The 26327-nt window shown below is 39.9% G+C and overlaps 2 protein-coding genes across 5 annotated transcripts in view; both read right to left on the reverse strand.

Annotated features, from left to right (window-relative positions):
- The window catches only part of LOC116061150 (disks large homolog 5-like), a 37056-nt gene extending 24050 nt beyond the window's left edge, over nucleotides 1-13006 (reverse strand). Inside the window, exons 1-8 of one of the 3 annotated variants that reach the window (XM_031315079.2) lie at nucleotides 12276-13006; nucleotides 6996-7064; nucleotides 6053-6206; nucleotides 5672-5815; nucleotides 4111-4294; nucleotides 1990-2246; nucleotides 844-1156; nucleotides 1-156 (exon numbers count right to left, since the gene is read on the reverse strand). The exon at nucleotides 1-156 is cut by the window's left edge and continues 75 nt beyond it. In XM_031315079.2, the coding sequence (XP_031170939.1) occupies nucleotides 1-156; nucleotides 844-1156; nucleotides 1990-2246; nucleotides 4111-4294; nucleotides 5672-5815; nucleotides 6053-6206; nucleotides 6996-7064; nucleotides 12276-12573 (1575 nt within the window). In that variant the 5' untranslated portion in view covers nucleotides 12574-13006. Of the gene's footprint in view, nucleotides 157-843; nucleotides 1157-1989; nucleotides 2247-4110; nucleotides 4295-5671; nucleotides 5816-6052; nucleotides 6222-6995; nucleotides 7065-12275 lie in introns of all 3 variants that reach the window. The other 2 variants (XM_031315078.2, XM_031315080.2) reach the window with 2 other exon arrangements.
- Nucleotides 13007-16776: 3770 nt separating this feature from the next.
- anxa11b (annexin A11b) lies at nucleotides 16777-25687 on the reverse strand. Of its 2 annotated transcripts, XM_035997639.1 has the most exons (16): nucleotides 25453-25687; nucleotides 22755-22962; nucleotides 22533-22712; nucleotides 22370-22407; nucleotides 22055-22198; nucleotides 21865-21952; nucleotides 21640-21734; nucleotides 21377-21490; nucleotides 21047-21137; nucleotides 20510-20589; nucleotides 20325-20381; nucleotides 20142-20235; nucleotides 19858-19953; nucleotides 18921-18979; nucleotides 18194-18316; nucleotides 16777-18090 (listed from the first exon to the last, which is right to left on the reverse strand). In XM_035997639.1, exons 2-16 carry the CDS (start codon nucleotides 22951-22953, stop codon nucleotides 18031-18033), a joined length of 1518 nt encoding a protein of 505 aa, XP_035853532.1. In that variant the 5' UTR covers nucleotides 22954-22962; nucleotides 25453-25687; the 3' UTR covers nucleotides 16777-18030. The 2 variants fall into 2 exon arrangements, with proteins under 2 accessions (XP_035853532.1, XP_031171168.1); XM_031315308.2 differs by having other exon boundaries at nucleotides 22533-22962.
- Nucleotides 25688-26327: the final 640 nt, after the last annotated feature.

A 26327-nucleotide genomic window follows, 5' to 3' on the forward strand; every position in this document is an offset into this window, starting at 1 on the left:
GTCTCTCTCTTCGCGCACCGCCTCGATGTCCTTGCAGGCCTGGCTCAGCTCTTTCTGGGCCTCGGCCTTGTCCTTCACCTCGTGGCAGTATTTCTCCAGCAGCTCGTTCTTTTCACAGATGGCCCGGTCCCTGTCCACCAGTGCTGAGGCCAGCTCCTTCATATTGCACAAAAACATATCAGAAGTGGATGATTGATTAAAAGTGAGTAAATACTCATCTTCTTTGTCCTGTTTCTTGTCTAGTAGTTGTGACACTGGAATTTTCCTCTTGGGTATCAATAAAATCTTATCTCATCTCACTGAACTGAAGGTGCTACTAACACAAACTTCCTATTAGGTGAAAAACTGAGGATTACAAAGACCTTTTCCCCTTTTAAAAGAAGTAGACGACAATTTGTGTTGTCAATTTTGAGTTGTTTTTTTTTTTATTGGCTGGGCGACTCAGTTTGAACTGTAGTCTTTCAATACCAATGATGACACATGATTGCTTTTTTGCCAGCCTAAATAAAAAGCTCTGGGTGTTGCCAAAATCAATAATGACGGTAGCTGTAACCAGCTTAACTACAGTTGATACATTTGTCACACAGATATTATGCAATAAATCATTCTTCAACACAAGTACCCTTGTAAATTTAGAGCAATCATCTTCATGATGATTGCTCTAAATTTACAAGGGTACTTGATTAAACTGAAAAAAATGAATCATGAAAAAATATTTTACAGATATGAATTAACAAGTCCATTATCTAAACAGGACTGTTCTCCCATTTCTTAAAGGAACATGTTTAACCTAATTTAATTCTTAGGATGGGACTAAGAAGAACCCCTTGATTCAGCCGTTACCTGTCGGAGGGCCTCCAGCTCTTCACTGGCCACCCGTCTCTCTGAGGAAGTGTTTTTCAGCTTCGCCTCTGCCATCTCCAGCCCTGTCTGAAGCCTGTCCACCTCTTTGATCACCTGGTCACGCTCGCTCATGATCAGACGGTACTCGTTGATCACAGAGTCACGCTCCTCCTTGTATTTCTCGCCTTCTTTTGCCGCCTTGAGCTGCTGGGTCTTCAGCCGTGTCGCCTCTGACTGCAGTCGCTCCATCTCTCGCTGCAGCTCCTTGTTCTGGGATGCGGCCTTGGCCAGTTCTTGCTGCGTGTTGTCAAACCTGTACCACATAGGGAATGCATTAGGTTTTACTGTTTTTTATAACTTGACACCCTTTGCAGATGCATTTTCTTTTGTTGAGTTGGGCTAAAAAAATAAATATTAAAACAGAAACACAGACAGGCAAAAACAGCAAGTAACCAAGCTTGCAATCTCAGCATCATAAAAGGAAACACTGAAATGGGAAGGCATCTGCAAAGCTTCATCTGCCTTGGACTAGAGATGGTCCGATACCATTTTTTGCTTCCCGATACCGATTCTGATACCTGAACTTGCGTATCGGCCGATACCGAGTACCGATCCGATACCAGTGTGTCATATATTTTATTATGTTTTAACAAGTGTATACTACTATCCCTGAATGGATGTGATATTATTTCTATCTTTGTTGTCGGTCTGGCTCAGGTTAAACTCTTTGTGAAACATGAACAAACACAAACAATGAACGCCACAGAACTTTCTTTTATTATCCAGTTTGACAGTCAGTTATAACGGAAAAAGAACATAAATAAACTACTTTAACGTAGATTTTCTTTAGGGCTTTATTACGTGGTATCGGTGCATAAACTCCAGTACTTCCCGATACCAGCGTTTTAGGCAGTATCGGAGCCGATACCGATACCAGTATCGGTATCAGAACATCTCTACCTTGGACTGAGAATGTTTTAAGCACTGTGCATATTTGGCCTTGGCATTACACTTGGCAGTACTGAGTTTGAAGCAAAGTTTGCTGCAACTGCTGTTAATCATTAGACTTTTTAAAGCTGCTGAGTCTGTGCGTGTGCAGCTTCTATTGCTGCCGATTTGATTTGTCCGCGATATTTCCGGCTTTACCTTCTTATTGACGAGGAGAACTGCTGCTGATAGTGGATGGCAGCATCTCTCTGCTTCAGCAGCATGTCCAGCTGTTTCTGCAGCCGGTGGTTCTCCTCCTCAGCCTGGTCCAGACGACTCAGGTCTGCGTTGTGACCGGCCGTCTTTTCGTTGTAGCGCTTCCTCAGAGCCTCGTAGTCACTCTTCATGGCCTCCAACTTGTCCACAGTGGTGTCATAAAGCTTGTTGAGGACATCAGATGACCCCTCTCTCATCACCTGGAAATGACATCATTCAGGCGCTTACTGAATTAGGGTACAATGGGATGCTCATTTCATCCAGTTGTGGTGCATTTAATGAGGACAATAATAATGCCAAATGATGCAATGGACTGAGTCTTTCAGTATAATTACATAAAGATGAGATTTGGTCATTCACTGTTGGCTTATTCAATTCAATTTACATGCATTCAGGTTAGCTTTAAATGTTTTGTTAACAGTGTCTTTGCACAGAAAAGTTACCTAGTCTCTTAAATAATCTCAACCAAAGATGGCTGGGCTTCACTAGTGCTTTTGATTTCAGAAAAGTTAGACTGCAAAATGTTCTCAAATGTTGTATATTTCCGGTACTACATTTATATTGGATGTGTGGGTTTTCATTGCTCTCTTTAAGAAAATTAAAAAACATTTGATCACATTTTTATGTGTGAAAAGTTAGACTGCCTGCAACTCTGCAACTTTTGGTGCTCTGGATATAAATGTAATAAATAACAGTAAAGCTTCCATCTTAAGTTGTACAATGATTGTTTGAACTAGACTAACCACAGTATGACAGAAGATGATATGTGATATTAGCATAAATTCATAAGATAAAACTAATATTATGTGTACATTTACTCAATCCATGTGCTGATCAAAGAAACTGTCTCAGAAGGGATCCCGGGGCATTCTGGTGATATAGTGGCTAATATAACCACAATGTCCCAAGTTCAGTCAGGGACCTTTGTTGCGTGTCACACCCCTCCTCAGTCTCCCAATGTTTCCTATCTGTCTCTCCACTGTCAATCCAAGAAACAGGAAGCAATATATATAACTATGCGAGATCATTCGGCAACCATGTATACACAAGCGCATCAGCACGAGTGCAGGACTTTGCCCGATACATTACAAAGTGAATAAAGCTTATGATTCTTTCCCATGCCAAATACTTTGACAGTTCCTCATTAAAATCCTGCCATAATATTACAGTGCAAAACACCTTGTTTTTTACCTGTTTCCTTCAGTTTTTCATTATTTATGACATGGCATCAAATTGCAGTCTTGAATAATTACTGATCACAATAACCTGCATTTACATGAGAGTCACCAAAATTGCTCAATGAGTGAGATGCCCGTCAGTCTATATGATATCACATTTATACTCCTTAAAAGCATCAGTGTATCATTTGGTGCAGCCCAGTTAGGTAGGCCTACATCTAACCTACATCCTACACACATATCCTTCCAGATACAATACCAGTCAAAAGTTTGGACAAACTTTCCCATTAAAATGAATGAGAGATGAGAAAGCGTGACCAAACTTTTGACTGGTACTGTATATATAAGCGGACTGTGGACTGACATCATTGAGCTAATTTGATTCCTAATTTGACTGACGCTGAACATTATTTTACCTAATGACGACATGAGCTTTGAGGACAATCAGGCATGTATGCTTGCTATCAAAGAGCCATGAAAGACATTCCCCTTGTTTATGTAAGGTACTGCAAACATTTAATGATCTGACCTTCTGACTGTAGTCAGACTACATGTCCGACGATGAAACAGTAAAAGACGCAGGTTAAGTAATTTGTCTAATTTGAAAGAATGTTTTGAACGATGGAGACATGGGAGGACGAGTTTGTCGGACCCTATTTCTTTGAATGATGTCGTCTTGGAAGTAATGGTCACTGAGAGAGATATTGATTTCTGTCTAAAATGTCAAGATCCAAATTATTGAATCTAAAGGGCAGTCAGAGATGGAAATGAGTGTGCGAGTACTACAGTGTGTGCAGACAGTATGAACGTTTAGGTTTGTGAATGTATATGTATTCTCATCTGTAGGTGTATAAGCATGAATGTAGATTGCCAGTTCCCTGAGTACCTGCTGGTGTAGCATCCTCATTTCAGCCACCTCTCTCTGGTCGTCGTCATGCAGCCTCCTCAGCTCCTCGCAGGCCTGTTTCAGGTGGTTGTGCTCCCGGACCAGCTGGATGTTGTCCTGTCTCACCACCTCCAGCTCCTCTTTCAGCTGACCATGCTCGCTCCCCAGACGGCTGTGCAGCGTACTGAGGAAATACCACAGCAAGTACCATCAGACCGTTGACACTGCCAGTCATGGTTAAAGTCAACAATACATGGGTTGTTTTTAGCCCTTGGGGGGTGTTGTTCTGTGTTTGAACTCTATGTATGAATACAGACTTTATGTATTAGTGCCTTGTGTGAAAACACTGTTTTGTGGTACTTGAAGCCTATATGCCAAGGTGCTGGTATATCAAAAATGCCCATCACAAGTTTCCAAGAACTCAAGGTGATGTTTTCAAGTTGCTTGTTTGTAAATGACCAACAACTAACCAAACCCAACTGCTAAAAGCAGCAAATCCTCACCTTGGAGAATATTTGAATAGACTATTTAAATGATCATGACATTTGCTGTTGCTTCATGTAATTTCCTTTCCGTCAGCTAATCACTTCAGGACTACTGAGAATTAGCACTTCACAATTACTACAAATGAATAGACATGATTTCCCTTGTTCTGTGCATATTGCCTATTTTTTAGATGTGTTCTGCTCACGTCCATGCCCACAACTTTAGACAGTCCTTCAAATCCATCATGCTTATTTACTGCTTTACTTGCCTGCCTTAAATAAAAAGCCCATGTGCTGTGCCTTATTGATCTTAGTACAATTCATTGGTCAGGCATCCATGTCCCATTTCCTATTCATAGAGGATGGTGTTTAGTGTGAACGGGTAAGTAACAGACAAAGAAAGGGCAGTAATAAATACAGACTTTTTCTAAAGTGCAAACAGGGCCCAGAAGGAGAGGCTTAAAAATGGCAATAATCCTTCATCTGTCTGTTTGCATTTGGGGCCAGATGTTGGCTCCCTACACTTAAAATGAAATTAAAATCACACAAATGGACCAGCCTTCCCTTCACATCGACTCAGCTCAGCCTATTTCACGGGACAACAAATGCTATGTCCGTAGCGTTATCCTCATGGCACAGATGCCGTGCCATGCACACAGCGTTCAGATGATGATTACAGCGCATGCTTTAGCATGAACTCTTCAAGAAGGGCATTACTTATAGAGAAGTAATTCAGTCTCTGCTCTCAACCTTTGGTCTGAAAAGACGACTCGGGATTTATGCTGCTAAGAAGACAATAGAAACAGTCTTTTTCTACAACAATCACAAAGATGAAATCAAATTGATGAAAGGCTGCAAGGATTTATAACTCATCAGCTTTTGGACTGGTATAAAAGGCTTCATCCCTATTACTCTCGCAAAAGTCAAATCTGTTCTATGCAATCTGCTGTGAATATGTTAGAGGAAGAACTGAATACCAGCTAAAACCCTGCTGGCTGATTGCGAAGGCATACAGCACAAATGCTCCGGCTATTAAAAAATTGACGAAAGGCCGTGTAGTAGGGCTTTCCACTCACTGGTAGAAGTCTGCTTTCTTTACAGCCTCCTCGCACCTCTTCAGGGTGGTGCTGTGCTGGTTCTGCAGGGATTGCAGGTCTGCCATTGCTTTCATGCACTGCAGCTTCAGACGCTCGTAGTCATGACTTGCTTTTGTGTTTGGTCTATTTCACAGAGGGGGAAGAAGGGGACAACATTGTGATGGACTAAAATTGAGTTTTAAGACGCCACATGGGAGGTCACATAAGACCATTCTTCCTTTGTTGTTTGTTGCTTTTAAAAGCTGAATAAGGCAAAATGCCTCTATTCATAGAGTGCAGGTATACACAGGATTACTGCGCTTTTCTGTAAATGTTTGTTTTGGAAAACAGGGAATCCGGTACATGAGATCAGAACAGTACCTGCAGTCATCGAAGGTTGTTCCGGGTGAAGAGAGAGCCAGACGTTTACGTAGTTCGTCCCTCTCGCGGGTCACATGTCTGAGCTGGAACAGAACCGTCTCAATCTTCTCGTTCACCTGGTGGCTGTCCATGTGAGCGGGGGGAGGGGAGGAGGCTTGACCAGACGTACCTGTGTGAGTCAGCATGTCACTGGTGGCATGTGCCGTTCACAAAGCTCAAATGATGGGGGTATTAGTGCTGCTCCATCAATTTCTTCTAAATGCTCACTTTAACTGATGTGTTCTTTGTTTAACGTTTTACTGAAAACGTGCAAAAACACTGACGGAAGGCTTGTGTACTCGCAAGGCTCAAGAGTCTCAAACTGAACTTACTTGGTCTAAATATTAACCAATCATAAGCAAGAGCTCTTTGTTGTAGCTACTGGACCAAACATCTACACATTCATTACAAGCCTTAACCTTTATCTTACTGTATCATGTTTAATCATTGCTCACATTTTTGCAGCCAAAATCAGTTTAATATTCTACTTCATTATTCATCTACCTCACTGTACTCATTAACCTCAGTACTTGTGAACATATTACACAGAAATCCCCGCACTGATACAATTCAAAGCTCTGTTTCCCTTTCGGTGGTATTGACCAGTCAAATCCTCTCTCCCTCAGAGAATGACTAAATGAAACAGGTCTGTGTATGTGTGTGTGTGTGTGTGTGTGTGTGTGTGTGTGTGTGTGTGTGTGTGTGTGTGTGTGTGTGTGTGTGTGTGTATATATAGAGGTTAAATCCTTCTCACATCTGTGTAATCACTTGCATGTGCTTAGAGTCTAACAGGCAGCAACCAATGACTATTACTTGAAAAATATTTTCTGACATACTTGTTTTAAGATGTTTTTATTTTTGACATTTCTGAACACCTGACCACCACAACGAGCGCCACACTCACCTAAGCTGCTGAGAGAGCTGCTGCTTTCTGAGTCCGACGGCATAGTGGACAAGATGCTGTAAGTGGACCCTGCGAGGCGAACAAAACGTTAAAGTCAGATGCGAGTGTACTCGACCATGTCTGCATTATAGTCTGATGATTATCTCCAGCATTGTATGGTACATCAAGGCTGTGGAGCTTGAGTTACATTCAGGGGCCTTTACTGAAAAAAGGCCAGCTGGAGGCATAATAAGGTGGGACTTTCCCCAACTTGGGATGGCAGGCCTGTGGGCTGACAGCAGAGTGTGGCTAATTATCAGTTGGGCAGGGAGCTTGAATACTGACTAGCCAGGGCCCCAAAGAGGCTGCAGCCTCAGAGCTTCTCCTTTTATCTCCTCTGACAACATCACACAGTCGCCACTGTGAAAGCCCCTTCTTTTATAGCCAACAGTGATTCGGAAGCCTCAGTACAACACTGTATGTATATGTGTGTGTGTGTATATATATATATATATATATATATATATATATATATATAAATAAATAAATAAATAATGGAGAAGAGTGTTATTTGGAATAGCAGCGTATATGAAAGCCAGTTATTGTTTTCTTCACTGGTAAAACTATTGATTATTTTGAAATTGTATGTGTTTAAAGCATATTCCAAATCATTCTGGTGGCACTCAGGACAAATCATGGTCAAAATTCTTAAATAACAAAAATGTTTATGTTAAGTGTTCATGTAAAAAATGACTGACTGGTCTCAAATATCCTGTATTGATTGGGCTATAGTTTGAAATTTTAAAACATACATAGCGGATAATTATTTTAATCTATACAATGTCAGAAAACAGTAAACATTGCCCATCACAATTCACCAGAGCTCAAGATAAAGTCTTCAATTTTTTGTCTAATAAAACAACAAAAAAACTACAAATTTTAGCAGGTGAAACCAGAATGTTTTACATGTTTGACTTAAACAATGAACAGACTATTAAAATTGTAGTCTATTATAGTTTTGTTGGTTAAATTGTTTCGACACTACTCCCAGCTGTTAACTCTTTTCATCAAATGTGAATCTAATAAGCACCTCCACACATCGCCACCTTTAAGTGTGTCAGAAAAAAATTGAATTTTAATGATGCTTGAGCTGTTTAACATACTGCACAAGTCATGATCAGACAGCCAGCAGTGCACATTTACTGAGATCTAACTTGGTCGTGGGATGAGCAGCTTATAGTTCAGTTAGCCTAAATCAGCAACTTTCACCCCTGATGTAAAGTCTAGCGCTCGACTAGGAGCGGCAGCATGACAAACAATTCTATTTACCCACGTCCCAGTACTCTTAAATCAATCCCTGGCTGGCTGAGCTCCCACTAGCTAAAAGGAGACTATGAGTTTGATTAAGACTGGAAGGAGCCATGGCTCACCCCTCTTTTTCCCAGCAAAGGACTGAAAGAAAAAAAGAGAGAAGACTGATGTGCCTCAGGAACCATGGCATCCCATGGATCAAGCTCTCTTTGTTCTCGCTCTAGCTTAAATTTCCCATGACTACGTTTGAGCAGAGTGTCTCAATGGGCAAGGTTCACTGTGTCATAGCTCATAGCGTCATGTGACATGGACCTCGCTGCGGTCTGACCCTCACCACTCCAAACACTCATTTAGGTGGATCTCTTTTCTAAAGTCACAGCAAACCTGGTGCATATTCTGACCAGCGTTAAAACATTCTCTTAAAGCTGAAAGCAGGAGCACCAACACTAAACGCTGATATCTTCTAAAACCACGAGTCTTCGACACTTTTCCATTTGGCATCCAGTTTCACAAAGTCATAAAATCTATGAATTCATGTTAGGGGTGCTGAGCATTCAAATATGAATTTAGTTGTTGTTGCACATTTAAGCAAAGATAAATGAGCATCAAGTGTTATATTTGTGAAGTTCTGTCAACTTGTTGATGTTCATATGCAGGAACATGTGCAAATAAATCCTTAACTGTAGTGATAAATTAAATATTTTTCACAGCAGATACTTTGACTTGTTATAGCAGGAAACAACAGTGTTAAATAATAAACATTCATGTTCAAAGGAAGACATGACAGCATGCAAAAAAAAAAGGTCAGCCAGCATTAATGTGTTATTTATACCTGTAACGTGTTACATCAGCGTGATATCACTTGAGGCAATTTATAAGATTTCACACAGTTCCTTTTGGAGCCCCAAAAGGCTTCAAACTTCTTTTTTCATATATGTGGTAGTACGCCACAAGACCTGTAAACAAACCGATGTGTAAAAATCGGTGGAGTTCCACTTTAACAACTATTGCAGGAAATTTGGTACAGACATTAATGGTGCCCAGAGAATGACTCCAGTGTCTTAATAACAATTTGTTGCAGACATTGTCTTTGTGAACTTTGGTGATCCTATGACTTTTCAACTATCAAGTCAAAATTAAAATTTTTCCCAAACTTTGGTTTATCTATGTAACAGTTCGGATTTGTTTTACGTGAGCATTACAACCGTATAGAGTCGCTAGTGTGGCTGTAAACAGTCTTGTTTTCTTGTATAAAGAAATTAGAACTCTCCTACTACCAGTCTTACTTTGCAGTGGCACAGCACAGCCAAGTGAGCATGTCAGCCACGATACACACACCCTTACGATGGGCTGCCGTCATGTTATTGTTCTTCAAGAAAAGTTAGAACAATCTGTAAACAAAAAGGTATCTTATGTCAAGCCCTGAAGCTATGATTATATACACACACACACACAACTATAGAATATCTTTGTTTATTAAAAAAACAAAAACAAGCCCTGTGGGGTACACACCTTTTTAAGTACTGTACAGGCATGCATCATATTCACATCACAGTGAAAATCTTGCAGCTTGGTGATCATTTCAATAAGGCTACATTTGGCATCTCTGTACCTGCAGGGGTTAACTAATGAATCTCTCACTCATTAACGTTCTGATTTCAAAGATGATCTGGCTCTCACCCTCTGGGAGATCAGGCTGCTGACAGCACATATTATTTAAAAACATAGGCTGTAACAAGCCACCATTTTCCTGGGGAAAGGCCCTTCTTTTGGCTGTGCAGTGGAGGAACCTGTCTGCCCAGTAGCAAAAAGCAGCTCAGCCCTTTTGCGTCCTGTGTGACTACCAACAGGGAGCTGCAGACTAACCACACTACTTTAAGCAGCCCAGAACATGTGTACCCTCTACAGAAGCAGAAAGCCTTCAGTACTCAGTTTTAGACTCGGTGCACGATTGTGAAATGCAGCGCAAAAATGAAAAGGCTTAGAAAAATAGAATCACTCTGCAGCTTCAGTTCTCTTATGAATAATGAGGACAGAATAAATGCATAATTAACACCTCACCATTCAGCTCACTGAGTATGATGCAATAGCAGAGTGTGAACAAAGTCACTAATGCAAAAATGCAAAGGTGCAGTAGAGGTGCTGCGCAAGGTCCATGTAGTGGTGTGCATGCATTACTACTGGGGAATATTGCGCTTAGATATGTTTTGGGACATAAATCATGACCGGTTGGGCTTATGCTGAATTTGATGATAAATGAATCAGCCTTATGAAAACAGCAAGAGTTTTTCTGCAGCTTTGGGATTTAGCTGAGGAAGAAAAACATATGTAAAATGGTACTCCTCCCAGAGTGGGAAAAGGTGGTTTATTTTTGTGAGCAAACAGGACAGAATTACACTCATATTACTCTGAATGAACTGCAGAGAAGAGTATCCCAAAGGAATTCTACAGAAGGCTGAGACATGTACCATCTACAATAGGGCTAAACGATATCAGGAAAATATCTAATTGCGATTATTTTTAACTAATATTGCGATTGCGATATGATTCACGATATTGGAGGGAATGATGATTTTTGTATCATTCTGCTCATTTTCATTGAAAAATATTCAAATTAAGAAAATGTTAAATGATTATAGTGTGATTTTTGCGAGGATCTGTACCAAACAAAGAGGTTTTCTTTAGTCTGTACTAGGATACAGTTTGTAGGCCGGGACATCTCTGCAGCAACACAATACTTAATTCAGAATGGTTTGACACATTGTTTGCCTCTAACAAATATTGCACCCCCCCTGCGATTTGGATATTGTACTAGTCCATATTGCAATTTCGATAAAATTGTGATTAATTGTGCAGCCCTAATCTACAACCCGTTTTTAAGTTAACAAAAATCACTGATATCCAGTAATTAGATGAGGGTGAAACAATAAGGCATGAAGGTGGAATATGTATGTTATTAAATCTAATGTCAATATATAATATAGCCATTTCTATAAAATGGTGCACAATGACCATTTTTATGTCACAGTAGAATAAGAATTGAATGTGTAGGTTGAACTCTATCGATATTCCCTTTAAAAGTTGTGAAACATGTAAAAAGGTTATTCTAAATATGTTTTACTACAAATACGTGTGCTGTATATTGCTGAAATAGGTAGACAGTAAATTGATTAGCTAATCCACATTATTTATAGAGCAGAAAAGCCAAACATTTGCCAATTCGAGTTTCTCAAATGTGAGGATTTGATGCTTTGTTTCTCTGTTTTGTTGATAACTAAATAGCTCAGCATTTTGGACTGTTGTCGGAACAAAACAAGACATTAGAGCTGCTAGTTGCAGCCCTAGAAGCATTTTGAAGACATCAAATGAAAACTATACAGATTATTTTATCATGAAAAATATTCAGTTGCACTTGTACCAGGACACAAATGAAACTGACATCTTCCATTCTCTACTATATACTCTCACAGTGAGAGTCTCACTCTATAGTAAGTCACTGTGTGCATTAACAAACTAATTCTTCACTCATTCATTTGACTTTGAGAGTGGGTTATTGATTCACACTCACACACAACTTCGGCAGCCCTGCTGACATTGATTGTTTGAGTCTTTTTAGGTCCATTAGGCTAAACACTTTCACAAAAGGCTGGCAGGCTGTGCTTTTAGTGACATGGCAAAGGAAACAAGCACAGTAGTGTGAGTGTAAATAAGCATAACGTCACATGAGTTGGGCCCTATCTCTCTCTATCTTTTTGCCCAAAGGAAAAGTCATGCCCTTAATCAAGCTGTCATATGGTCAATACCCCTAATGTCTGTTAGACCATGCCCAGAGCAGGATCGAAAACAGGTTGGATCACAACCAAAATAAAGGACACAAGTCACAACACACCATACATCACTATAATAAAGCTATAGGCTACATGCTTCTGCATGCCTTTATACAATGCACTACTTCATTGTTATGTGCCAGTTAAGTATTTTGCTTCTTACCAGTTATATGATCCACTGGTCCGGTGCTATTCAGCAGCACAGAGTGCAGGTGAGGGTGCGTCTTCTCCAGGGCCGTGCAGAACTCTGCGAAATGGTCTCTGTCCTTACTTATCAGTATCTTCAGGAGAAGGTCCACTTTTTCGGGGTTGGAAGAGCAGTTGTGTCCCAGCTCGTAGCGTTCAGACTGACTGATGGTCCCGCAGTGAGCCAAAACATCCACAACTCGGTCCGCATCTGTAATCGACTCCACCAAGTTCTGGTAACATTTCTCCAACAACTCTTTATGCTTGGGCTCCATCTCGCTCCGCTTTGCTTTAACCAAAATCAGCTTCGGGACAAATCCAGCTTCTTTACGTTTCTGGTATCCAACTTCACTTCGTACTACTGTCGTAACTCCCCGAAACTATCCCGCTCGACCCAGTTGGGACGGTTTTCAACCCGAATTGAAGGATACACAAGAAGTAGCCATATTTGTTGCCCAAGGCTGTTGACTGCACGAAGATGACAACACATTTTTCCAACCGCCGCTCCGTCCTTCCCGACAAAAAAAACACGTCTTTGCCTCTTTAAGCTCCGCTACGCACAAGTTACGAAGACATTGTCGTCCTGAAATCAAGTTCTTTCGACATGTTTACAAGTGTAAAAAACTCTTCGAGAGCCTCTCTCTGTCAGACTACAAACTCCGCCATGTCTCACCGTTCCAGCAGCTGTAGCCCTGTGCCAATCATATTTCCGTGCAATGGACGTTTAAGGTAAACGTAGGCGGGGCTTTGTTTTTAGACGCACCTGGCTCCCCGTCGCTTTAATTCCCATTAACAAAAATATTATAACAATTTACCCAGTAGTGGGATGTAACTAAGTACATTTGCTAAAGTAGTGTACTTAACTGTAATTTGGAGATACGTGTACCTTACTTGAGTATTTTGATACTCATAGCTACTTTATATTCTACTCCACTACATTTCAGAGGGAAATATTGTACTTACACATTATGCGTAAATACTTATAATATATATATTACATAACCACTGACAAGGCAACGTATTATTCTGAAATGGGCCATTCTGCTAATGAGTACTTTTTGTTTTTGATAGCTAATTGACGTGAAGTTTCATCTAAGAGAGTGCATCAAAGGCTACTTAAAGCTCATATATACTAGCATACTTGTATAAAAAGTAATTATCTGTATCTAAAAGTAAGAAAAGCTTTCATTTACATTCAATGGAGTAAAAAGTACAATATCTCCCTCTAAACTGTTGTGGAGTAGGAGTATAAAGTAGCATGAAAGTACTTAAACTCTGTATCAAGTAAAGTACAGTCCATATTTCACCACTGTGTTCAGATGTATGTTACTGAAGACCTTTTTCCTACTTTATGGATAATTGTTTATTATGTTGTGTATAAAATTACTATTGTATTCAGTTATGGTGGGAAACAACATAAAAATGGGAATTTGAATTTGAACACTTCCATGACAGCTGGGCTATTTCCTTATGCTCCAGAACATTATGGACCTTGTGGTGAGACAACTGTTGTTTCCATGTGTTAATGAACTTTTAATCTCAATTGATAATATATACAGTCTAATAAATTTCAGATTCAGCCTCTGAAATACTCTCCATGTGTAGATTTGTAATTTTAGAATGTAATCTGGTAGTTTAAACATAGATCAGAAGGGTTACAAGAAGATTAAAGAGATGATAAATGAAAAAAACTATTTATTTTACACACAATTATGTTTATTTTGTATGACTTTTCTCTATTTGCTTCTTTATTCTGGTTAAATACTAGATTGTTTTTAGTTCATTTTCTTCTCTCGAGCCCATATAAATCCTTTATAAGGAAGCAATCTGAGAAGGAAAAATGGCTCTTTGGTTAAACTGATCACAATTCATGTCAACACAAATGATTAACACCATTATCTTTGATGAGGGGTCACAATACATTTTAGGGGGTCACAAGCCATCAAAATTGTGAACCACTGCTCTCAAATCACTACAGCAAAACTGTGCATGCACTAGAAAACGTAGCAGTGTTTACAGTTAAGCAGTTATATAAATATTACAACCTGCATTTATTGATTTGTACTTTGCTTTCCAAAGCCCCATCTGTTCATGCAGTTATTGATACAGCACATGGATTATACACTTCTGAATAGGCTATTATTTTAGGGAAATCCGGTATCTTTTATTTGATGATTTGATATCTTTCAGAGCAGATTGTATACCTCCAGATCGTATATAGTTCCCTGTTCTTCATCTGGATTGTCCCCTGACACATCTGCCCCACTCTGTGAGCTTTCTTCTGCTCCACATAATCCATCAGATCTTACATGAGGCCAACGTCACACAAGACTCATATCTTAAGAAACAAATGATCTAAAAGCAATGGACTCATTTATAAGATTATCTACGTTACTTATCTGTAGCCTCAGTACAGACAGCTGAACTGCAGAAATTCTGAATGTGGAAATCTACATTGAGCTCGTATACCATAATTACTGACAGTGCTCTGTATTATTAAGGGGCTTCGGTGTATTGCCTGTATGAGGATTGTAACTCTCATCTGGAGCAAGCTAGCACACACGGCCTGGCTTTAAAGCTTAATTCGCTACACAGTGTGCCTATACATTTCCACACTTCAGTTTAGCACAGCTTGAACAATGTCAGTGGTTATGCAACAACTCAAATAATTTCTTTTTCCTGCAGGGAAAATCCATTTGGTGCTCACCAAGAAAACTATTTGGAATGTTTAGGAATTATGTAAATTATCAAAACCATCACACTAGATTAGGAGCTCTTGCACCATTGAAATCTCAAACTCATGCAGTGAAAACATTAAGTGGAAGCCATTTATAGAGTAATATGTTACTTCTGGCAGACAGTGTGCTGCTCTTCTTCAGCTGGACGTTTGCATACTGCATACACAAATAAAAAAACAGGTTGGATGGCTTTATTTTCCTATTTGTAAAATACGAGAGGATGAACCTCAAACCGTGCAGGCTGCAGCTCTGCAGGCTGGATAGTGATATCTGCGACTACATCTCATTATGTGTTGTTCATCTAATCCTCGGGTTTGTAATTTGCTTATATGCACTCATGAAGTTTAATGTGGGATTATGTCCCTGGCAACCAAATGTCTCCTAACCACACATTCCTCATTGGACGGCTGGAGAAAATCCACTCCAAATCAACAATTTGGTCAATGCTTACTTTTACTGATTGTCTATGAGACAGCATTAACATTAGAGGCCAGTGATGGGGATGTGAATTAAGGTAGAACATGGACTAATCTCAATAGATTCACAAAATTACAATTACATTTTCATGCAGGTTAAATCTATCTGTGAAAAATACTTCATTTATCTTTCTTTGTTAGTTTTCTTCATAATAACCGTTTAAAACAATTATTTATTACTAATAAAACATGGGTAATTTGGCACCCCGTTTTTCAAGAGTGAAACATTATTTGATTTCATTTTGTGATGAGATTTAAGGCACATTTTCTTGCAATGAGTCACTCAAAATTCAAACCAAAATTTCCTTTATAATCTATTATATTGTTATTTAACTAAGAGAAAACGAGAAAGCTCTAGGGGTGTGATGGGAAGTGTGAGAGCTAATCAAAGGCTGACCTTCACAGCTCCCACCAATACCGATGACGCAGACAGATGCTGTCGATTGACATGTCTCTTGTATGCATGTGTCTGATATCTCCAATAAGATAGATAGTTATAAAGAGAGATATATATGCATCTAAGTGTGTTCTAGCCCCAGAAAGGGTGCAGCATCCTGCTATCAAGTCCACATGTAAATAATTAAAGCACTTTTTCTAGAAATCAGGATCAGGGAGGTGCTCTGTTTTGTCTCTAAAAGTAAAAGCGAGCCAAATGGGAGGGAGGACACTGATTTCCTTTTGACCTATATTTTTCAGGAGGTGTCTCGGTTTGAAAGAAACTACACAAATATAAACATCAAATATTTATCCCTCTTTGTCCGGCTGGTGGGGGCTTTTTATTTTGAGTGTGTATGAGAAGCAGGGAAGTGAGAATGGTGTAGAATAAGTGAGGTTTGGTGAAGACATTTGTCTCCCCATCACAGCCCCTCTGAAGCTGCACTTTGAGGCCAGTGAGCACAACAGAAAGAAGATTTTAGGACATACGTGTCTCCAATATGGACACTATATATAGCCCTGAGAAAAGGCTCTCTGTGCCATATCACTTGAGCTGCAAAGAAAACGTGGACATGTTCTCCCCCTCTCAGATAATACAGCAAATCACACGCACAGAGGCTTCACTTATGTAAGCCTCATTACTCGCACCTTTTAGCAAAACGTGCAGCCTGTGATGCTCCGAGGATTTTGGCTCACTCGTCGTAATGCAGACTAAGGTGAGGTTGGCTTTGAAATGCAAATTGCTCATTGTGCGCCGGCTCAGAGACGAAAATCCACAGTCAAGGTTTCATGCAAAACACATTATCCCATTTCACAAAGACAATCCAGATATGCCAAAATGTTTTTGTTTTTTTTATTTAAATGAAAAGTGGCTGTTTGTAAATCTCAGGAGACTGGGACTCTGACATGGCAATATGTTAGATCATTAAAAAGGCATCAGTTGAATTTTAAACATCATTATGTTAAAAGTATGCTTGCAAAGTAGAGTTAGTGCAACAGATATTCAGCTTAAAGCCAAACTGGCAGCAGAATCAAGTGCCCTCTACAGGCAGTAAAACATACAAACCAGTAAAGGACTATGAAAATGTAAACACAATATTGACAACTAAACAGTGTAAAGGATTACATTTCTGCAGCCGTGCAAGTATAATTATACATTGTTTGCAAGCTAAACCACAAGGCACAACATCATCTGTCTTTAGGCTTTGGCTTTTCAGCATTCAGGAAAAAGGCAACATTGTCTGCACATGTTGAACAATGACTGGAAAAGGTTTTCATTTCAAGAACACAAGAGTTTTGAAAAGCTGATATAGAGGATATAATGTGAAAAGCTAATTTGCATAGAGTTGCAAGCAGGAGTAAAATTCTGGTTAGATAACATGGACACTGAAAATAGAGGAGATGCCTTTTTGTTGCAGATTACTTCTTACATTCAAAAAATTACCTGGAATTTAATTGTGGCACATTTAACAAGCATTAAATGGTCAAATATATGCTGGGTGAAATTCACTCATGCGTAATTTGCTGAAACTTAGTCTCAGTATATGTACATGTACAGTTGAAATTCTTGGCAGTGAGGTACACTTCACCTCAGTAACACAGAAGTAATTAATGTGTTAAATATTTCCCTATATATGTACTTTGTATATTAGATAAATGAGACACTTGCCTTGTTGTACTTCAATTTTTCTGAAACTATTGTTCTTCCAAATAAGGTTCTCTTTAATGATAATTACAGTTTAGCATTTTTTTGGCCATTTTAAATACTATTCTATAATATAGTTAGTATAGTTATATAGTTAATTTCTTTATCAAATAGGAGATTTTCAGGCACCCACTTTTTGCTTCAGGACCCCACCTTTTACCCAATAATGACAAAGCTATCTGTGTCTTTAAAAAAAAAAAAAAATCTTCTTATTAATATATATTTACTTTTTGAATACAAAAGTAATGATAATGATTGGCTGTTTTCATACGAAAACTAACTTCAGCTGCATGCATCAGAGGTGATATATGGTCCTAAAACAATGACTTTAGTGTGGACATATATTTTGTCCTTATGAAGGGTTATCTTCCTTTTCTTTTAGTCGTTACCGCCACACAGCTTCAACAGCAGCTTCTGGTAATCCCCGGAGGTATCGCTCTGAGAAATGAAGCAAAAATCAATATGAATTTTCAAATGTATTGCATAAAAAAGGGAAACCTGTAACTGTGATTGTCATAATAACATAGTTGATGGGACTTACTGAGATGTCAGTGTACAGTGATTTTCCGTAAGCCTTCACATACGCCTGTCTGATGTCCAACATATCTACCTCAGAGCGGGACACCATGATGCGGATGAGGGTTGTGTCCATGGTCCCTGCTCCCTGTCAACACATCACAATGTGACACTTTCATTGTCTGCAGCAGTGAGATCTTCTGGGGTCCGTTTCAGGAAGGAGGTTTAACAAACTCTGAGTCTAACCCTGATGTCTGAGTTGATTTACCCTGAGATGGGAAACTGAGTTTTCGGTTCCAGAACAGCCGATTTGAGTTGGTTCAATCAACTCAGAGTAGGTTCACTCTGAGTTAAGCGCGTGCACCACCACTATAAAAAGGCAGCATGAATGGAGCAATGATACTACGATTCACCGAGGTAACAACCAGAGACTGAGAGAAACTCAAGGTTTATTGAAGAAAACCTGCTCCTGACCAGGTTAGGTTCACAGGCTCAGTTACCATAGTAAATGACTCTGAGGTTGAGTTACCTCTCTTTCTGAAACGGGCTGGAGTTACCCCTCTCTCTCTCTCTCAAGTTTAAATAACCTCCCTTTCTGAAACAGAAAACTCAGAGTTTCCCTCATCTCAGGGTTAACAAACTCAGAGTTTTCACTAAACCTGCTTTCTGTCTCCCCACAACAATATCAGTGCCGGAGATAGTTGGTTTGTGATTATTAGAACAAAATGTGATGATAGACAGAACAGGTGTACCTTCATGGCCTTGTAGAGCCTTTCGGCAAAGTAGGCAGAGGTGTTCCTGATGCATTTCACTAGGAAAAAGGAGCAGATGTAAACAGATGAGTCTTGTATGAATCTGCAAAACCAGGTAAATGTTCCACTTTTGTTTTACCAGGGGGATAAGATACAACAGACACTGTAAAAATGTAAAAAATGAAATAAAGACAAGAGTGAGAGAGAGAGCGAGAGAGATTGCTGTATTATAATTCATGTATATAGGTTATTGCCCTCTGCCAAAAGGTTTTGTTCTCAGCCCCATTCTGTTAAGAGTTAGCAGTAAAACTTATTTCCCAGCCATTTTTAATTTGTGCAAAACAATTTTGTACAAATCCAACTACACTTTTTCAACCAATCTTTAACTACTTTTAAGACTATATACATATTTGGATGAAGCCCAAAATTTATTTTAAGATATTCCGTAGTGGTTTCCTGTAATTGGGTGCCAAATTCCCTTAGGTGGGGCCTATTTGAAATAACTTAAATGCATCGCGTAACAGCAAACAAACCTTCTGGTTGCACATCTGCAGATAATTTGATGGCACTATAGCAACACGATAAACTAAAATGCCTGTAACTCTGCGGTTTTCAATCTGACTCAGTGCATTTTATAAAAAAAAACTAAAATGACTGCCTATCAATAACTGTATTCGGATGCAGCTGTAAACATTTTTCTGTTTTCAAAAACAACACATTTAGAGAGTATGCTTGTGATCAATCAATCAAGTATTTACAAGGTCTTTAGGTCAAACGGCAGCCTGTTGACATCAGCGAGGTATTTTTAGTCCTTCTAGGAAAGCCCTTCCAAACAAACATCTTGACGAATGACTTCAATATATACTTAAAGCTTGTTTTTTTTCGGAAAGCTACTTCAGTTTGGTTGAGGTTTGGAAAAGAGACCCAAAGAACGTACCCACAGCCACCATGCCAGACTCCACATTGCCAGACATTTCCCTGCAGATGCTCTTCTCAATGTCTCTCCCAGACATCTGCTGGTACTCCTGGAAGACTAATAGACAAGAATCGCAGGCAAGACAGTTTCAGTTATAATATTTGAAAACATGTGAAATATGTGTTTAACAAAAGGTCAACATGTGCAGTTATGACACTAACAAAACAGAAGTCATATGGTGAACTTCAATAGTGGGAGAAAAAGAAATAATCTTTGTAGAAGTACAACAATGTTGAAATACATACCTGCTCGAAGGTGAGGCTTGCTGCGAGCACACAGGATGGCATTAAACTGAGACTCATCAGTTCCTACTTTATTTTCCCCAGCAGCATACAGTTTCTGTCGCCCACGCAGACACACAAACATGATCAGGTTTGCTAATTACTTTCCAAGACTGTTATAACAGCAAACCAACTTAAAACCAGTACCTGAGCATCCTGTTTGGCCATGGCAACATCAACCGCCTCCCTTTCGTCACGATTACCCTAGATATAGTACGGCATGTTGCGTGCATTAAAAACATATTACGTGGGCGTAGTACATTGGCAAAGGCAACACTCAAAAGGTCACATGAGCTGAAATCTGGTTCAGGTGTAAATGGTGCAGCAGCTACCTGAGAGAGAGAGATCAGAAGTCTGCGGAAGTGACCGGAGGTGTCGCTGCTGATGGCGTCCTCCAGGCTCTTCCCGTACTCTGGAAGGAAGGTGTGGCTTTTTTAGGAAAATACATTCATTTGCATTCTGTTTAGACCATGGTTCAGACACTACTTTTTTACAATCCATTTTCAGTACAACTAAAAGGGTAGTTGCACTACCTAAAATCAAAACATTTTAACGTGCCATAACTGCTACACTTTTTTTTAAAACTAGAATGACTAATACTATGATATCTGTAAAATAACAATTGATGAAACAAGGGCCTATATTGTATATTGAGTAATGATCAGATGGGGAATAATTAAAATATTTTATAAAAAGGTATATGGCTATATACCCTTAAATTTATATGGTCAAATTATGTATGTATTGTCTTATATATTTCTTTGTATAAAATGATATAGGACAACAGATACACTGAAAAATATTAGAATTTTTTATTTAAAAAATGAATTTAAAAAATATTTTAAAAAAAAGCCAAGATCGGAACTCACCAGCTTTGTAGATTCTGGTGATTTCCCGAATTTCTGCATTGGAGCGTGATGAAAGAATCTCAATCAGACAAGCTTCATCAGTTCCTGCACCCTGCAAACATATAGAAAAGCTTCAGTAAAACATTCAAAGACACACCTGCTTCACAGAGTAACATAACAGCCTGAGGTCATCAGCCATGACTCAAGTTTCAACTTGTCTGGCTTTTACTTAAATGCAGAGGATTTTCTTTTGTTCTTATTTTCCTCATAACATGATGAGTCACACAGTGCAGTTTGGACCACAAAACCAACATTGAAACACCTGCTGAGACAACAACTCGAGCTTCCAACCTTTATAGCCTCTCTGAGTTCAGATGCATCAAAGTGTGCAGGGCTCTTCATCATAGCAAGAACAAGTTTCTCAAAGTTTCCAGTGAGCTCAGACTTCAGATCTTTGCATAAATCCTAAGACGAGAAATACAAAACAAAAAACCATGAGAGCAAGGTCAGACTAAATATAGCTGCAATGTGGGGTCAATGCTTAGCAACAGATTACAGAATGAATTTAAGCTGTAAAAAACAAACAAACAAATCTTAGATATTAGGAAACGTACCTTCCCATAAGTTGTTTTGTACGCTGCTACCATTGGAACCCTCTGCTTGTTGGTACGACTTCCCAGAAGTTCAATAATGGCTTTTTCATCAGTGCCTGTTCAAAATATATTTCAGGATCAATTTATGATGTGTAACAAAAGGGACTGAGCAAACAGTGCTCATCAATGTTGAGTGACAATATGTTTGATGGGTTTAGCATGTTCAAATGAACACCATTTACTGACCAAAACCCTTCATAGCTTTTCGAAGAACCTCAACATCCCTCAGTGGATCAGCTCCTGGAAAGTCTTTCATAGAACCCCTGTATCCTTGCTATATATAAACATAAAAACATAAGAAAGACTGCACATTAGCTGTATGTGCACTTGAACATAGTTTCAGAGAAGTCCTAGGATGATGACAAATGTATCTTACGGAAATGGCAGGTGCCTGAGGGTTGGACGGAGCTCCACCTCCATATCCAGGCATTGAGGGGTTAGTTGCGGGGGCTCCTGGGTAATTTGGCATGGGCTGGCCTGGGGCGGGGCCCCCTGGGTATCCCTGCTGAGCCCCTCCTGGCTGCAAACAGAGGACAGCTGTAAGTGCTAAGTCCATGGTGACAAACGTCATACAGAGCAAATAAGGTTTAAGTAGACGATAAGGTGATTTAAGCAAACAAGAGATTAAGCTGAAGTCGTCCATATGTTATTACTGATGTGGCAATGCAGAGTGAGATAAGAATGTATGTACCACTCCATGGCCGCCTGGTGCTGCACCCCAGCCTCCACCTGCAAAGAAAATATTGACGTTGAAACGCAATTCATTTAAAGAACAAGTCTGATTATACATACATACATACATACATACATTGCTTGTAATCCTCACAACTCAAAAGACTATCTTGAAGCCTCACCTCCTGGGGGCATGGAAGGATAGCCTCCTGCTCCAGACTGTGCTGGGTATCCTCCTGCCTGGGGAGGGAAGCCTCCAGCTGGGGCAGGGTAGCCACCGGCCTGGGGAGGGTAACCACCTGCTGCAGGAGGGTAACCGCCTGCTGCAGGAGGGTAACCGCCAGCCTGAGGTGGGTATCCGCCTGCCTGTGGGGGGTAGCCTCCTGCTGCGGGAGGGTAGCCGCCAGCCTGAGGTGGGTATCCGCCTGCCTGTGGGGGGTATCCGCCTGCCTGTGGGGGGTAGCCCCCTGCTGCTGGAGGGTAGCCGCCTGCTGCAGGAGGGTAGCCGCCTGCTTGGGGTGGATATGCCCCTGGTTGAGATGGGTAACCCCCTGGCTGTTGTGGGTATCCACCGGACTGAGGAGGGTATCCTGGGTAGCTCATCTTCAGAACCTGGAGGTGACAAAGTTGCGGCTTGTTACAGTGATGTATGAGGGCTATGATAATATAATATCATCATGGTTCTTTTTGACCGCAGCGCCATTTCCAGGAACCTTTTAAAAGGGAACACAGGAATTGTTTTCATTTTAAGATAAATGTAGGTTTCAATTTTGTTCCTAATTTGCTTAATCCCAATTGTTTTTCTGATGTGGTAACATAAACAAGAACGTACAAAAGGGACTTAAAAAGGTGCACGATGAGTTCCTGTATGGTTTCAGCGCGATTGCATTTTTGTCTCAGATCGTAGGCATCTCTCCTTGACCCGCTACCTGCCTGCCCCCTGTGAAAAAGCCACGATCTCGGGAGACAACAAAGGTGTCGTAAACGTCAAACAAACACTAGGGGCACAGGCTGTGCACCAAAATACAACAAACCACATTCCAGCTTATCACAGACAAGATGGTTGGGGGAGGGGGTGGGGGTTAGTGACAGTTAGTCATGACAGTTATGGAAACATGGGGGGAGGGGCGAGCTTGCTCTGTTTTGTTTGGTATTTACTCGGAACATCAACAGAAGTGATGTCATGCAGTTCCTGGAGTATTTACCTAACTATTTGGTTAAAAAGGTCAACCTAAAAACTGGGACCTAAACTGGGAGCTATCCAATATCATCAAAAATGTCATTCACAATTCTTTGAAAACAACCATCTATTATTAGTATGCCATCTTCTCACTTGTCTAAAAATAAACAGATACACAACCCCACACCCATTTGGTGTCATAATGACATGCTCTATCCTCCACCCACAACTTCTGTAATGATTGAATGAGCTTCAACTTTAGACCAGGACCTTACTTGAGTTTCTTACAGATTACACTCCACATGTTTGACCATATTTCCATTATGACGACAGAAACTCACCACTTCCACCTGCCTAGATCCCTAACATGATGACAAAAGAGCATGCTCATTGTTTTTTGAGCTCCAAGTTTTCCTTCCCCTTTCTCAACCACCACTGCATAATGCAAACTAGCAAAGGTCGTAGAATCTTTTCAGTTACACATTAGGGATCCCCAAGATCCTGCTGATGGGATTCTAGCCGTTTGACCAGTTGTTGGAATTTTACAACTGTTTAAGTGCCTCTGTGTCATTCCACAACCGTAATATAAATACTAGGGCTGTGCAATTAATCAAATTTTAATCGCAATTTTTGCTTCTAACGATCACAATAAAAATTTAATCGAGAAAAACGATTATTTTGCACATTACGTTTTGCAAGTAAACTCTTATTTTAAGCTCTTGTGTTCTGAATGAAAAGGAAAAAAAAGTTCAACGGGAAAAGTATTAAGGGTAGTTTCACAGTTCACGGTGTTTTCACTGTTGATTTTGTTTCACTGTTTTTAAAATAACAAAAAAATGCAACATCTTTCCAAAATGAGTAATCATGTTAAATAATCGTGATTCCAATATTGACCAAAATAATCGTCATTATGATTTTTCCCACAATCGAGCAGGCCTAATAAATACGACTTCTTTGGAGTAATTTAGGACATTCGGAAGTAAAAATCAGCTGTTAGTTTTGGTAAAAGTTTAAATTTTGTTAAGATTGGTTAAGCGGACATTAACACACCGCGGTGTCTTCATGAAGGGTGTTTCATTGTTGACTTCCCTTTCCAGCCCTCTCCTTTGGATCCTTGTAGGCACTGGTGAGGCTTTTACGTGTTATCGTAAATACCAGTATTCCCACCAAAAGCACACATTACGACGCAAGGATGGTATAGCCTACTGTATGTAATGTCATGTCCGATGGGCTTTTCATAATATATGTAATAAACTTCTTGATTTCTATACCAAATCCGTAACCAACATATAGCTACATGATAATGTTTACACGTCATTAAGTTAAAAAACCAACATGTGCATATTTACACGCCCTGCTTATTTTTTACGAAGATCCCAGGAATGCAGCAAAAAAACCTGATCTGAAAAGAGGATCACAGGCCTGTGTTTTCTCAACTCGCCAACTAGCAATGCTAAGATTTTACAGTAGACCTACTCGTATATTATATGTAATCAATAACAAGGCGTAGCCTAATAAGAGTTTAAACTCTTTGATGTCCAAGAGTTAGTAGCTTACCAACCCTGCAGTCCTTAAACGTCAAACAATCCTCCCGGACAAAGTTACAAAGATTTAGCATCTAGTGTAAACACTTACTGGGAGGGGCGATTAACACGTTTGATACCGTTAAAAGTGTCAGGACGCCATTTGAAGGCTTACAATTAAGAAAGTCCTACGTTTGTTGCAGTTGAGCAACGTCACAGCTCAACACCTCTGTCGATTTAATTAGGCCGTCTGATTTCCTACATACATTACACACCAGGTTCACAGACCCTCCGGGTTTTTTTCAAGCTCTTTGTTGAACTTCATAGTCGCCTGCAACGCAGTGAAATAGTTGATCGCGATTATTTACTGTCAAAAACTAAATATTTAAGGTTACTTACGTATCAGCTATGGACTTCAAATCCAGGAAGAGACTAGAGAGCAGCAGAGAGAGCGAGTAGCCGGAGTAGGAGTAGCCCCGCCGCCCGGAGGGGAGATGTGCGTTTTTTCACAGGATGGCGAAGTCATGTCCCGCCCTACTCTGCCTCTGATTGGCTTACCCTGACATATTCTTACCCTAACCCTAACCAATTCCACTAATTTTGCCTGAACCGTACCAACCCAACCAGAGCAGGCAACGAGTACTAGCCAATCAGAGGGAGAGTAGGGCGGGTCATGCCTTCGCCATCATAGGAAAAAAACTGGGCGTCCCGGAGGTGGGTGTGTCCTCAGCATTGTTTCCATCTTGCAGTAATAACCATTAACCTTCGCTCCATTATTATCCAGTCTGACCAGTATAAAACCTGTTGTTGAGTCAGCGGGCTGGACCGTGTCATTCACTATGGAGGACAATGACATTTTTGTCAGGAAGTTATTAGATTTGTTTCTATGGTGATATCACAGACACGACATTGTGGTAAATTAGAGCGGAATTTTGTTTACCAAAAATATTAAAATACCTAGATAATAGCCTACCTAGATTTGTTATAGTCCTTGGCCTGAAGGCATTACAATATTTTCAAAAGTTAAATGTGCTATTAAGCAGTTGTTCCCAATATTTGAATGATGTTAAACACTCATAACACAAATCACTAGATGGCAGCAGACTACTTCTCCGCAATGCAATGTAGGCCTATAAATGCGATCAAAATAAAAAAACATAGAAAGTCCTTCATGGTTTTCCTTAAAAATAATAATAATTATATTGTACATCAGTTTTTGGCAATATAGCCTAATCAAGACAGACATCAGTTGTAAACAGTAGTAAGATAAGCGT

The sequence above is a fragment of the Sander lucioperca genome, chromosome 22 (assembly GCF_008315115.2).
Source record: "Sander lucioperca isolate FBNREF2018 chromosome 22, SLUC_FBN_1.2, whole genome shotgun sequence".
In the NCBI taxonomy this organism is placed as follows: Eukaryota; Metazoa; Chordata; class Actinopteri; order Perciformes; family Percidae; genus Sander; species Sander lucioperca.

What these genes read in the sequence shown, in the direction of transcription:
- anxa11b (XM_031315308.2), bottom strand. Translation starts at nt 22,953, where the DNA reads ATGAGCTACCCAGGATACCCTCCTCAGTCCGGTGGATACCCACAACAG. An exon ending in TCCTTCCATGCCCCCAGGAG is followed by an intron (nt 22,408 to 22,532) that starts GTGAGGCTTCAA and finishes TTTTCTTTGCAG; the next exon opens with GTGGAGGCTGGGGTGCAGCA. An exon ending in CTCAGGCACCTGCCATTTCC is followed by an intron (nt 21,953 to 22,054) that starts GTAAGATACATT and finishes GTTTATATATAG; the next exon opens with CAAGGATACAGGGGTTCTAT.